The sequence below is a fragment of the Hyaena hyaena genome, unplaced genomic scaffold, assembly GCF_003009895.1.
Source record: "Hyaena hyaena isolate Hyena2069 unplaced genomic scaffold, ASM300989v1 scaffold_76, whole genome shotgun sequence".
Lineage (NCBI taxonomy): Eukaryota > Metazoa > Chordata > Mammalia > Carnivora > Hyaenidae > Hyaena > Hyaena hyaena.
The window spans coordinates 1,833,328-1,848,207 of NW_024080709.1; the positions used below are offsets into that span (position 1 = coordinate 1,833,328).

The 14,880-nt window shown below is 48.0% G+C and overlaps 1 protein-coding gene across 3 annotated transcripts in view; it reads right to left on the reverse strand.

The window, feature by feature from the left end:
* Positions 1-14,880, reverse strand: part of ERCC4 (ERCC excision repair 4, endonuclease catalytic subunit) — a 42,261-nt gene that overhangs the window by 11,010 nt on the left and 16,371 nt on the right. For 2 of the 3 annotated variants that reach the window (XM_039233608.1, XM_039233607.1), the window contains exons 8-11: positions 12,632-13,226; positions 9,968-10,060; positions 3,818-3,930; positions 831-1,547 (exon numbers count right to left, since the gene is read on the reverse strand). In XM_039233608.1, the coding sequence (XP_039089539.1) occupies positions 831-1,547; positions 3,818-3,930; positions 9,968-10,060; positions 12,632-13,226 (1,518 nt within the window). Of the gene's footprint in view, positions 1-792; positions 1,548-3,817; positions 3,931-9,967; positions 10,061-12,631; positions 13,227-14,880 lie in introns of those variants that run through there. The other variant, XM_039233610.1, reaches the window with a different exon arrangement.

Genomic DNA, 14,880 nt, shown 5'->3' on the forward strand with positions numbered 1-14,880 from the left:
GATCTGGCACTGGTGGTCTCAGGGCATGTGAAGGGAGGCTTGGGGGAAAGAGGAAGTCTTAAGAGACTCTAACCAGCCATTTGGGCTCAGAAATCTCTGAGATTTAGGGGCGATGACTGCACAACATCTCAGGAGTCCTGAGTGTCCTCAGGACTCCATCACCTACACTACCCAATTCTGGAGACAACAATTCATTTCATGTTTAAAAACTACTGGCTTTGCACAGTCGAGTTGTGGTGTGTGTTACAATATTCAAGGGATGAGGAATGAACCAGCTAGTTTCAGACGTGGCCGTCTTCCATCTCACGTGAGTACGAGGAAGTCCCCCTGGGTTTTTCTTAGAGGCTGAAAGGTGGAAGCATGTATCAGAGGGAAATATGGGGAGAACTGGTGACGAATGGCAGACAAGGTTCCTTCCCGGTGTTCCGGGGCCCATCTTGAAGAGGGCAGGAACTTGGTAGTGTGATTTGTTGGCCTGTGTAGGAAACACGAATTGCTGCTTGTGTTAAAAACGGCCTCTTGTAACCCCCCAGAGGCGCCTCACTGGATTCTGACACCTGACGGAAGGGCAGGACATGCGGAGTCTGGCCCCAACAGACAGTACAGGGAGGGAGGCAGGCAAGGGCAAGTTAGAACCAGCACCTAAATGCAAAGTCCAGAGGGGAGCCTCGGCTCCTGGCCCACTGACCCCGGAAGCGGACCGCACGGTCGTTGGGTGCTGAAAGAGAGTGAATTCATCGCAACCTATTCATTCTGGCACAGGGTGGCTGGAATGGAAAGCTCAGCCACGGGTAAGACAATGGCCACCCTTGTTCATTTCCTCATTTTACCTTTCGACACAACCTCGGCATAAGGGGTGTGGATGAAGTCATAGAGCTGTTTCGCGTTCGAGGCATTGCCCAGGACACCTGCCAGCTCGTCTTGGGACAGGCTTGCTAGCTCCGCGATGTTCTTGACGTGGTGCATCAAGGCGCGACAGTTTTTGGCATTGACCCCCGGCATTTTTAACAAGAAGTCTTGGGGGCCAGGATTATACTTCTCTGACTCTGGGAGGGTTTCCGAATCCGCTGTGACGGCCATGGCCGTGGCCGCATCGGGCTGTGGCTTGTTCTGTTTCAGCTCCTCGAACAACTCGGCGGTGGCGTGGGGCGAGGGGCACCAGAGGATCCGGAGTCTGGGGAAGTGAAGCGTGAGGAGGGTGAGTTTGGAACTGATGTCACTGCTGGAGATCTCCTGGTGGAAGGCGCCTCGGGACGTGAGCGAGAAGGACTTGCTGGGGTCAAACTCAATCAGGAGCACCGGGCGCTTGTAGTAGCGGGACATGGAGATACACTGGCCGTAGAGGCGGCCGTTGTTCAAAGAGCCAATCAAATCACTGATGCTCTTGCGCTCCACGCACATTTCTGGGGTCAGAATGTAGTCTCCGACCTCCAGAGTCACTGGTTCAATGTCAATGCCCCGACGGTGGATCAAAGACGGGAGTTCGCTGCGGAACTCACGCATGTCCACAACTATGCTTTGCTGCGTGCCGTTCTGTTCCTGGCCACCTGTTAAGAGAAGGTGGCACGTTAGGTGATGTCACTGAGGACAAACTCTCAAAGACAGATTGGAATAATTAAAGGTTAAAATCTGGGTTTCTGTTGCTAACCTCAGATGCACCGTAATATAATACCTCATGTTTATTCCTCATCTTTCTGTATTTTCAGAAAGGTCTGTTTACAAGGTCTTAAAGGGAAATTTTCTCTTAAACTCAACAGAGCTAATCGGAAAAGTCATGATGACTCTTGAACACCAGCATCCCTGTTGCCTTCCCTCTGCCGCCCCCCTCTACAAGTGGCCCCTGATGGGGGCACACGGCCGCACTCTACTCCTAATTCCTACCCAGCACGTGCTGGCTGCCTGAAAAGGCTTGTTGAGTAAACTGCTTCATAAGCTGCTGTGAGAGACTTTGGAGCCGTTAGTGCTCATACCAGTGAGTCCGGAGGTGGGGAAAATGGAAGAAGCTGGGAAAAACCAGAAGCCGTGGATCAGAACTCACATTCGAATGTGCACAGAAACGGCCTGGGAGCAAGTTAAAGGCGGCTCTGTATTCAGTGGGTCCAGGGTAGGGCCCAAGACTCTGCGTTTCTAATGAGATCGCAGGTGGTGCTAAGGATGCTAGCTCAAAGACTATACTCGGAAGGGCCAGAGGCTGCTGCAGGCAGAACAGTGGCCCCTTTAAGATGCCCACGTCTGAATCCTGGGAATCTGTAAATATATTGCCTTACGTGATAAAGGGGACATATGCAAATATGATTAATTTAAGGGTCTCAACATTGGGAGATTATTCTGGATTATCCAGGAGCACCTGAAGAGTCCTTACAAGTGAAACAGGGACGCAGGAAGGTCAGAGTCAGAGGCATTGTCTTTGAAGGTGGAGGAAGGGCCAGGAGCCAAGGAGTACAGGTGCTCTAGAGAGTGGGAAGGGCGCAGAGACAGGGTCTCCCCTGGAGCCTCCCGGGGGAGCACAGCCAGCCTACACTTTGGTTTTAGCCTAGTGAAACCCATTTGGACTCTGGAATTTTAAGAAAATAATTGTTAAGATAATAAATATAGATGTGCAGGGGCACCTGGGGGGCTCAGTTAGTTAAGTGTCTGACTTCAGCTCAGGTCATGATCTCATGGTTTGTGGGTTCAAGCCCTGTGTCGGGCTCTGTGCTGACAGCTCGGAGCCTGGAGCCTGCTTTGGATTCTGTGTCTCCCTCCCTCTCTTCCCCTTACCCACTCGTGCTCTGTCTCTCCCTCAAAAATAAATAAATATTTTTAAAAATGTGTATTATTTCAAGCCACTGGGTTTCTGGCAAGTAGCTGGAGGACACGAATACGAGGGACTGGAGGACTGAACTCAGAAGGACGGACTTCTGTCAACAGCGTCCTGCGTGGCGTCTACACATGCTCAAATCTCGTTTCCTTCGCAGGGCCTGATCTTCGGGAGCTCTGCATGAAATGTCACCAACCTGAGTTAACAAGAATCTTCTTCAAAAAAGACATAAATGCTCTGAGGCCAGGTTTCCCAAGTAGGGTCCCAGGACCATTCCCATAAGGAGGCCCTGAGATGCTGACCCTGGTCCAGACCCACAGAGTCAGAGTTATCATGGACCCGCAGCTTCGACAGCCTCTGAGGCTATTCCCGCAGACACCGAAGTCTGGAGGCCGCCGCTCTAACCAGCCGCCTCCGGACGCTAATAAGTCAACTCCGTCGCATTGCTTTCCTCACACCACCTGGCGGACAGCCGCTGCCACCAGGGGGAAATGGGGACTTGGGGAGGGGGGCGGGGTTGTTCCTGGGTCACACTGGCACTCGGAATTCGGCAGGTCATGCTGGAACGCCACAGTGCAGACCGCGATGAGGGCGCCGTATGCCTGGGTTCTGGAGACGGGCCAAGGAGCCACACGCGGACACAGTGCTGCCTACCTGTGAGTTACACCGGCTTCTCTGGGTAAAGAACAGAACCTACATGCTACTTACACACAAGAAACAAAGGTTTCTTTGTGTAAGTGCATTCTGGACCTCAGCCCATGACATTTACGAGCACCGCTGGCAGTGTGACGGATTCCAAGGCTGGGGTGTCTAGGACACAGCCCACTTATTTGACAGATGAGCACAGCTGCGGCCTGGGAGGGACCCGTGGTTAGCGAATGGCAGCGTGGGCACTGGGTATGGGAGCAGGCAGCCATCTGTATGAAGTTGCTGAGAACCTCACCTCTGTGGAGACAGTCTGGAACCCCACAGCCCCCTTTAAGGCGATGGGAGTGCCTGGCAAAGGGCAGGACTCACCTGCTTTACGAGTGTCGGTGGACGTGCCTGCGGACAGGGAGCCTCTCACCAGATCCAGGTTCCCCTCATCTCTCCCTTCTCTCCCTTCAGGGACAACCATGCTCGCCTTCTCCCTGGAGTGGAAGATATTTTAAACATTTTTTTCAACTTCAAAATTCCAGATTTTAGACTTTCATACGTTATAAGATAGAAAACGATCTGCGCGACTACAGTGGCAGAGAGAACACAAGAAACACGTGAGAGCCACAAGCACAGTAAATACACACGGACGAGGGACGGGCAAAGGAAGGAGAAAAGAGTTTCTTGGTTGGGTTCTACTTCTGATCTTCTGGAGTTACAAAAGCTGTTGTTTTATCTTCCATTCTGTGCCTCCTTCAAGCGCTTTGAGACATGAAATACGCACATAGGGGCACCTGGGTGGCTCAGTCTGTTAAGTGTCCAACTTCAGCTCAGGTCACGATCTCGCGGTTGGCGAGTTCAGGCCCCGTGTCTTGCTCTGTGCTGACAGCTCAGAGCCTGGAGCCTGCTTTGGATTCTGTGTCTCCCTCTCTCTCTTCCCCTCCCCCCACTTACACTCTGTCTCTTTCTCTCAAAAATAAATAAACATTAAAAATTAAAAAAAAAAAGAAATAAGCACGTAAAAAATGCCACAGAGAGAAGGAGACTTTTTATAAAAATGTGCGAACGTGTTACTGAGCATTAAGACTAATTCAAACCATTTATAGTCCAAATACTTGCAGAGTCAATCATAGGTAGACATTGTTAAAAATCAGTGATTAAGAAAATGAAAGCACAGATGATACAACTATGATTTAAAATAACAGGCAGGGGGCCCCATTGAACCCTTTCAATTTTACAAGAGAATCCAGAGTAATACGAATTTCCAACAGAGATTTCAACACAAACATCAACATCTTGGGTGACGCAACAGAGCAGCACGGATTCATTCGCTCGTGCGTTTGCTGAAAAACCTTTCCAGAGTGCTCCTTCCTACCTGCTGTGCTGGGTGCTTCGGATATAAATATGCTTACACAATAATTCCTGTCTTCAAGGTAGCTCAGGATCTCACAGCTGGTAGACGGAGAGGACCGTACTATCCTAACTAAGATTTGCGGTCGGGAAGTACGATCATGACAATGACGACATCCTCAATTACCAAAGAAAGACGGGCCAGGTTTGCCACAGTCTTATTTTTCAGAACCAGTCAAGTCTGTTATAGTCAATTCATGAGCCAGCAAGTGCTATGTGTCTGACTAGTGCTGGGAACGGCAGAAAGGGTGTACGAGGCTGGGTCTCTTCCCTCGTAAGGCTGGAAAAGGAGTCAAGGAAACAGAGCAAGCGTGAAACAACAGTGAAACTGACCAAGGGCGGTCACAGAGCTCAGCGTTATGGTGAAACAAACAGAAGGGGGATATTCAGTGCCCACTGATAATTTCAGGAAGGGCTGGAACAGCAAAGATTTTCCAATGAAAGGAAATAAAACCAGATGGACCAATTTTACAACCAGCTCTGGATAAATGATGTTTTAAGACAGGGTGACCCCTATAAGACACCACCAAAGAACAGAAATCACAATTTTAAATTCTACACCCTTTGAAGCAATATACAAAGTTATTATTAGTACAGCATTTATAGATAGATCCCGCCAGGAGGCGGCCACAGTACCAGTTCCATTTCTCCTCCTGACTCTCAAAACCAGTGTCAAGTGTGGCCCCGCTCATTCCCGACAGCCACTCATTACTGCTCCATGATACCTCAACTAGACTCTAGTTGAGGACAAAGGGCAAACTATTCAGAAAAATTATTGGTCTTCGACTTCTTCTTTAACATTTGGGATTAATATTAGGGATTTTTTTTCTCTTTATTTCCACTTACTTCACCGGCTAAGCTACACATCACACATGGGGGCATCCCAGTTTTCTGATTAATTTGTAGTCTGTGAGCCGCTGTATAGCAGGCATAGTGGGGTCAGTGTATGAACCCGTGTTTTGTGTTTCTGAAACCATTCACTGGCCGTGCGGTCTTAGGCAAGTAGTTTAATGGCTCTGTGCCTCAATTTCATCTGTAAAATGGGGACAGTAATAAAACCTACCTTAAAAGAGGCATGTTAGGAGGATTACCCATCATATGTCAGGTAATCAGAAGAGCGCCTGGCAGGTAATAAGCATTATAAAATGTTAGCTGCTATTATAACTGTACTTTTCTTAGAATGTGGTAAGCTCATCCCCTAATTATCCATGATAATGCTAAAACACTGGAGAGTTGCTTTCAAATGATTCCACAAGGGTTTCAATTACTATTGTTCTGTAAAAACAGCTAGTTTATCATGAAATGTTGTACGGCAAGTGCAAATTCAATCTGAGAAAAAATAAGCTCCTGAAATGAAGCCTGGATTGTAAGGAAAATAATAAGTCTCCCTCAAATAAACAGAAATCTGCCATAATTCTAAATATTCACTTCTTTATATTCAACATTTAGCATGATTACCCAAGTTGTTCCATACGACAGACAGAAAATAATTCCAAGTGCAGATTTCTATTCCCATGTAATCTAAAGTACTAAGGTTTCTTCTTTTTACTTTAACATCTTTAATGATATCTGAATAGCTGTATAACGTGAACATGCAGGGAGGGGGTGCTGATCTAGAAGTCTCTTCCAATGAGGATGTATTCTGGCCTTCATGCTAACTCACCCTGGGATCACGAGCTATTCAAATAACCTTACCCCTGCCTCTGCAAAGCAGTGACCTCTCCAAACTAGGGCTGCTCGGAATGTTACAGCCAATTTTTCAACCTGGGGAGCATTTTATTATCAATACTTAGGAGTGCTTTTTTTCCCCCCCTCTCTTGTGATCAGTAACCCACTGATCTTGCCCGGACAAGCCATCCGTTCACTGCCAGTTTGCCAGATTCATTCCTTTCTGGTTGTTTTAAATAGCAGCACCGCTTCTATTCTTACAACATCACCCACGGAGGTCCTGGCAAAAGCACATTGTCTTTCTCTCACATTAAATTTCTCGGTGCGGGCTCAGTGCAAATGGTCTTTCAGCACCACACCTCGTATATATTTTCTTTTTCAAAACAAACACATCTCAGATTCCCCAAGTTTTCTGGGAAAGTAAATATCTTGAGACTCTAGACGGTATAACTTTCTGATTGCTTTGTAATACGGGAAGATCTAACTGCTAATAAGTAGACAATCACCATTGAAAGTGAGGAGATTAAGCCGGACCATAGATAAAATTTCATTAAAACCTGATATGGAAACGATCGTGTAGACGGAAATGTAGAGGACAGTCCGTATTCCGGATTCTGCCAGATGGCTTTCAGTATGTGCCTGGCTTACCCACATCGTGTCACCGAGCCCTCTGAGATGGAGGCTCACAGGAATAGCATGGGGTCCTCGGTACCTTGCCACAACCTACTGAAAGTACTCTCTTCTAGATGAGGTTCCCCGATGTATTAAACAAGAGGCAGCCTGGAGTGTGAAAACTCACCCACTCAGGTGCCTTCTTCTCCCACATTCCAGCAGGCTCCTGTGGCTCCCATGCTGCAGGGAGGGCCCAGTCTCCTGAGGACTGGCCCTTGCCCAGCTTCTGGGAGATGAGCTCTGAACCCTTGGAATCGTCTGCCTGATCAAAGGTTTTGCACGCCTGAGGCCTGGGCTGGCTCGGATGCTTTATGCTAACAACTTGAGGTATGGGAAATACCTGTTTTTGCTCTGGGGGCAGGAGAACTACGGTCGTGGCGGGTATACTCTGTGTGTACGTGACTGGTCCCCAGGACACACCCTGGGCCCCAAGGCTCTGGTCAGCCTCCCCTTGACAACCCTTGGCACGTGCCGTCACACGTGGCAGCTGGGAGAATGAAGCACATCTGTGTGACTCCGCAGGGAGGGGACACCTGGGGGCTTCTGCCCGGTTTTTCCTGGACTCCGCCCTGTGGGTTCTTATCCTCTGATTTTAATCTGTAACCTTTTGCTGTAATAAACCGTAACTGTGAAGATAAAAGTTTTTCTGGCTCCTGGGGGTCCTCTGGTGGATCCCTGAGCCTGAGGGCGGTCTCGCAGACCCCCACACAGACACCAGTAACCTAATCCGAATGATCTTAGCTCTGTGTGCTCATGTGTGACCTGGTGACCACTAACCAGGGAACGCGCTGGCAGGGGATGTTTTAAAAAGAGTGAAGGAACCGTTAGGAGGTACCGACCCACATCCAGTAGCACTGACTCCGGTTCCATCTCCTGCAAATCTGAAATCTGTTCCCTTCCCCTCGTCAGCCTAATCTTGGCTACCACCTTTTCTCCTGACTCGCTTCTCCGCTCCATCCATTCCTCAGTTGGATGCCAGAGACAGCGTCTAAAAATAGACTTCCCACTTAGAACGCTGTGGTGCTGCCTCAGTGCCGCCACAGTCACGCCGTGGAACCTCACCAGGGCTTCCTGTATCTCAGAGCCCTCAGGCACACTCCCCACCATCCTGTCGGCTTAGCACTGCGGGCACGTTCTTCACACGTCGGCTCACGGCTCACACTCACGTCTCCAGCAAAGCCACCCGCGCTCCCCACGCCGGGCCCGGTCTCTCTGACACCCACTAGCACATCTGTCCTTTCACCTCTGCGGCCAGGCTCTGTACAGGCCTACTTAGTTGATATTCACGGCCACTTAACGTTTGTCTTTTCCACCAGAGGATGAGCTTGAGCAGGGCAAGGACTTCCGGCCCCACTGTGACTACAGCATTTTCACACCAGCACAGGGCCCGGCACTAAGAGACACTCGATCCACGTCTGTGGGTGGTTTTGAGTTGTGGGGGAGCGAGGGGCTAGAAGGCACAGAGGCAGCGCTAAAAGCTTTGGACAGGAAGAGGTAGCCTCTTTAATACCTAGTTGGTTGTCACACTTTCTGAAATAATTTTTCAAAAAATGTACATACACACATTAAAACACCACACAGAGCCTGGTAACAGGAAACACTTTCATCGGCGGAAAGGACCGGGCAGAAGCTGGAAGAATCCATGGCCAAGGCAGATCATACTCCCAGAGGATTTGGAGGCGGGGAAAGGGTACCCCGTGTAATGAGCTGAGCCCCCCTACACGGACCTGGGGGGCACGGATTCAGTAAGCACCCATTTCCAAGAAAGCACGGCCCGGATGAAGTGGAGTATGGGGACACCTCTCGTGTATACTGAGAGCCCACAGCCCATGTCAGAGGAAGGTTGTCCATTTTGAAATTCGCGGGGAGCCCCGGTGGGCTGACAGTCCCTAACAACGACTTCTGCCCTCTCGCTGCCACCAATACGTTGCCAATGTCTGAGGCTTGGACGACTGGTCAGTCCAAGCCACGTCCCCTCTGGGCTAGGCTTTTCTCTAGCTCGGCTCAAGGATGCCCCATCTAGCCGCTGCCCCGACTTATGAGGCCCCTCAGAGATGAGGCGGCCCCTCTTCCGTCACCAAGCCACTATCTCCTTGACAGCCACCCCTGGTGCAAGGTTATCAGATTTCCTAAACACCTGCAGGGGTGAAAGGTAGCGGACCAGTCTGTGTGTACCTCACTTAGACCATCGGCCTTACGTTACACGGAAGAGCATTTTCAATTTGGATTCGGCACGCTGCCAGACGCTCATCCTAAAAACCATACACATATGTTCGCATAGACACCACACCTTCAAAAAACAAAATGTCTTCCTGGGGGGATTCTACTGCTGGGGATCTGAACTGACGAAGCTGTAAAAGCATTTCCCAGCAAATGAGGAAGGCCGTCGCCCACCCACAGACCATGGAAATTTTACAAGGAGAAACTAAATCATAACTCCAAGGCAAAGGAGAAATCTTGTGCGTGGGGGTACAGGAGACTGAAGAACGTCATTTCTTAGGAAAGTAGGGGTCGAGCTGTATTTTTAGTGTCTTACGCTGCACGTCTTTACGAGGAGAGAAGCCAGTCTCCCTGAATTTCCAATATTCTGTTAAACTACTAAAAGGCAACTGGAGATGGAGAAGAAAGAAGAAAGGTGTTTGTACCCCGGGGATGAATCAGACCCCAGGTTTATCTCGACACGATTCCCCCAGGTCATTCCCTCTCCATCTTTCCTGAGGACGATTATGCTCTGCCCCCACCCAGAGAAGCCCCTATATCTTGAAAGCTCCCATGTATTACCTTATAAGTTTTTCAAAAGCCTCCTTTTCCTTCCGCAAAGCAGTGAGATAGCGCTGTTCTTCCGTTGAACCTCCATATATAAGGAAGTAAACCCTGCCAGTGAAAACAGAACTCTTTTAGGCTGTAAAAACTTAATTTTTAATTCCCAAAAGGAAGAGCACAGCATAGCATTCGAGATCAGCAATCTAGAGCATTCCAATAATAAATATCTGATTGAGAATAAAAGGCTCCATTAACCACGCACCTAAAGCGAAGCTGCCTAAACCCCCACCTGTTAAAAGTCTTATCACCATATTTTCCCCTCTTTGTGGAAAGGAGGAACAGAATTTAGGTAAGCACTGAAATATAACTAAAGGGAGAGAGTAATTCTTGCCTCAGAACTATAAACAAATCAGAAAACACAAAATCTCGGCGGCTTCTCTTTTATCAGATTTTTCTTTACCCCTCTGCCAAACAACGATTTGAAAAGCTGGCTGGTAGTTATAAAAGCAGCTTGTGAAAGTTCATGCCAGCGAGAAATAAACACATGAAATCGATATGGCCTTTATCTTCTTTCTCGGTTCTTTTGTACCCAGGTCTTAACAGAACCGAGTCAGCACACGTTTTATAGAAACACATGGGCAGAGAAGACATATGGATGATATCAGGATCAAGACAATAATTCAATATATTGTTTCTCCTAGAAAGAGCCATTTTCTATCTTGTTTGTTGCTAAGAGGCTGAATGAAGCACCTCGTCAGTTCCCTTTTTTAGCCTTCGGCTTTTCTTTCGGATGTCATACTCCTAGGTTGTATTTCTTTGAAGTGTGGACCGATTAAAAAAAAAAAAAAAGGTTGGACAATGAGTCGAGACCTCAGCTCTCCCCCAGAAGTAGTACATGGCCAAGGGCAAGTCATTCATCACTTCTGTGCCTCAGTTTCCCACTGATGGAGACAGCAGTGGAACTCCAAGGGCCCTTCCAATTCTGACATTGTGTTCCCAAATATCATACTGGTCCATTCTCAGGCAACAAAGAACTGCAGTGCACAAGCTATCCACACACCTGATCAACAGCAAAGTATGAAAAATTTACCAGCCTGTAATTATTTGGCCAGCTTCATCTAATCTCTTCATCCTGTGTTATTTCTGACCCACCTGCTCCATTCATCTCTGCTTGGGAAGGCTGTGTTAGTTAAACTGCTAGGAAGGTTTCTTTTGGCTCTGTTTTTGGTTCAGACTGAGTTCAGGATATTAATTTTGCTGTTTATTTCCCTCAGATAATTGGAGGGCCAGAACACTATATTCTTTGAGAGGCATCATTTTCTCAATCTGATATTTCTGTAGATTTTTTTTATCTGCTATTTCTTGAAACTCAAGAAAACCTAGTACAATAATTCCCCAAACAGTTTCGTTTTATGTGGATGTAACTCCAGAGTCACTTCTTCAAATTTATTAGGATGACCTTTCAGAAGATTGACATTATGGCGGTGAGTCATAACTACAGTAATTTTTGGTGGAAATCTGGATATTATAAATTTCCTGGATTTGTTCAGAGGCAGCGTACCCCATAAGCTACAACCAATGCATACGGCACACAGCACGGAACAGCAGGGCAGTATGTAACGGGAATGTGAATAATTCCCTAGATTCGTTGTTCTGTTGGATATCTCCCATCATTCCTGTGCAAACTTCCCAGATTGGTCAGAAAGCGAAATAAGGTTTCATAAACTTCACCTGCCCCCACCCCCCCACCTCCGGCAATGAGGACAACGGAATGTCAAAGACAATGCATGTGTAGCTGGTGTGGCGTCTGTGTTACAGCCCCAAGAACCGTGAGACTGAAGCCTTTAAGAAACAGCTCAAAGGACGGAATATTACTTGGCCACGAAAAAGAACAAAATCTTGCCAACTGCCGCAATGTGGGTGGACCTCAAGGGCACTGTGCTAAGCGAATAAGCCAGACAGAGAAAGACAAATAAATACTGTATGACTTCACGTAGAAGTGGAATCTACAGGGGCGCCTGGGTGGCTTAGTCGGTTAAGCGGCCGACTTTCGCTTAGGTCATGATCTCGCGGTTCGTGGGTTCGAGCCCCGCATCGGGCTCTGTGCTGACTGCCAGCTCAGAGCCTGGAGCCTGTTTCAGTCTGTGACTCCCTCTCTCTCTGACCCTCCCCTGCTCACGCTCTCTCTCTCCTAGAANTCGGGCTCTGTGCTGACGGCCAGCTCAGAGCCTGGAGCCTGTTTCAGTCTGTGACTCCCTCTCTCTCTGACCCTCCCCTGCTCACGCTCTCTCTCTCCTAGAAATAAATAAAAATACTTAAAAAAAAAAAAAAGTGGAATCTACAAAAAGAAATGAACCAACAACAGAGACAAGGAGACTCAGAGAACACAGCGATGCTCACCAAAGGGGAGCGGGGGGTGAGGAGAATGGGTGAAGGGGACGAAGAGCTACAAACTCATAAAATCAATAAGCCGCGGGGCTGAAAAGTACAGCGTTTGGAGTATTGTCGATGACACTGTAACACGCTTATCATGGCAGCATTTTGTAATGTCTGTACCGGCCCGATCGCGATGCCGTCCGCCGGAAACTGATCAAACCCTGCAGGCGGCCATGCTTGTTACAAAAACATACCCGTGTGTACCTCAGAATCGAGGGGAAAGCGCTCGTGCTCTCTGGGACTTGCCTGAGAGGCCTCCCCGGCCGGCCGGCGCGGTAAATCTCAAGCTGGCGAACGAACGTCAGCTCGGCGTCGTACAGAACCACGTAGCGCGGCTCGAGCTCGTGCAGCACCCGCGTCAGCGCGTAGGGGTCGCTGCAGCCCAGCAGCGGGTGGATGACGGTGAGCGGGTCTCTCAGGATCCCGTAAGCGGCGTCGGACGACACGTTGACAGCCGGCTCCTCGTGCTGGAATTCTTCCAAGGGGCTTTCGGGGCCGCTGCCCGCGTCCCCAGGACAGCCCTCCGTGGCGCCCCCCCCCGCTTCCGGTCCCTGAGCCTTGCCCAGCATCTGAGTTAACGTTAACCGGCGCTGCTTCCGGGCAGCGCGTTCTCTGGCGGCGGCCCTCCGCCCGGCGTGCGCGTCTTTAGGCCTTTTGTTCGATTTCGCCGCCCTCTTCGCATCGTCCTCGTTCCTAAGTTTCGCCCACACGTCGTCGGCCTCGCTGTCCTTCTCAAAGGTCTTCCGGTAGAGCCGCAACAGGAAGGCCTCTGCCCCGACGGCGATGTACTCCCTCAGCTGGGAGCACGTCCGCTCGTCACTTGCGCAGATCAGGACCTGACCTGAAATTGCACGAGGGCCTGAAGTGACCATTGCCTCGCGCGCCCCCACCCCGGTCTCCATCCGCCCGCTCGCCTCCTCCCGCCGCAGAGAAGACCCATCCTCCCCCTTGGCGCTAAGGATGCAGCATTTACAATGTGTTTAAAAAGGGTCTCAGATGCTTATCAAATGCTTTCCCTCTGACGGGATTAGTGAAATCTTTTGAGTAAAGCTGAAGCCAGAAACATTGAGTCTTGGGAAAGCAGAGCCGTGGTATAATGAAGGCTTTGCAGAAGCTCTTTTTAATTAATAATTTTCCAGAGGATTTTATATACCAAAATAAATTCCAAATGGATTACAGAGTCAAATGGTAAATATTAAATCATTTTTTAAAAAAAGATGACTATTCTCCATGTCTCTGGATGGAGACGATTTTCTAGGCTTAAAAACAGTGCAAGCACTCTCAGAGAAGACTGATACCTATAATTTGAGATGGACTCTATATAAGAAAAAAACTGCATTAAGAAAGCTAAAGACAGAAAAACAACTTTACAGAACTGTCATAAATGACAGCATCTTTAATATATAAAAAGTCGATACAAACTGAGGACATACCCTAATTTGGCCACGGAAAAGAAAGACAATTCACAAAAGAGGAAAAAGCGTTAGGGAAACACTGAGCTTGGGGCGCCTGGGTGACTCAGTCGTTAAGTGTCCGACTTCCGCTCAGGTCATGATCTCGAAGTTTGAGGGCTCGAGCCCTGCGTCAGGCTCTGTGCTGACAGCTCATAGCCTAGAGCCTGCTTCCAATTCTGTGTCTCCCTTTCTCTCTGCTCCTTTTCTGCTCGTACTCTGTCTCTCTCTCAAAAATAAACACTAAAATAATTTTTGTAATTAAAAAAGAAACCATCGAGCTTACCAAACACCAAATTTCAAATAAATAATTGTCTCCAAATTAATACAGTTGTTATACATATTTATGTATACATGCACACGAATACAGTATCTCCAGTCACTGTCTGCTAAGTGAGAAATCGATGAGCTCTTACATTGCTAAAAGAAATGAAAATTCATACAAATTCCGTGTAAGTCAAATGCGGTAATATGTCTCAAGAACGTTATCATTTGACTTGCTAATTATATATCCAGAAATTACATCTGCACTGTGACCTTAACAATGTGAAACAGAAAATACAGAAAAGAAAACCTAGAGGAAATACCCTAATGTGGCTTCTAGACATAACTTTTTTCCTTCTCTTTCTTCTTCATACTTTTCAATTCTCCTAAGGGGGCAGGCCTGACTTGGGGTCTTAAATCACAGCACCATACATTCTCAGATAATATCACAAGTGTATTTACTAATATAAGAATTATTTCCCTTTACTGATTCATAGGAGTTCAAAGTCTCAACTGGTTAAAAAAAAATCTAGTTTTTCTTAAATATTTGGTTTTGGGGTACCTGGGTGGCTCAGTTGATTAAGCATCTGACTTTGGCTCAGGTCATGATCTCACAGTTGGTGGATTCAAGCCCCACATCAGGTTCTATGCTGACAGCTTAGAGCCTGGAGCCTGTTTCCGATTCTCTGTCTCCCTCTCTCTCTGCCCCTCCCCTGCTCATGCTCTGTCTCTCAAAAACAAATAAACCTTAAAAAAATTTTTTGATATCTTGCTTTTATT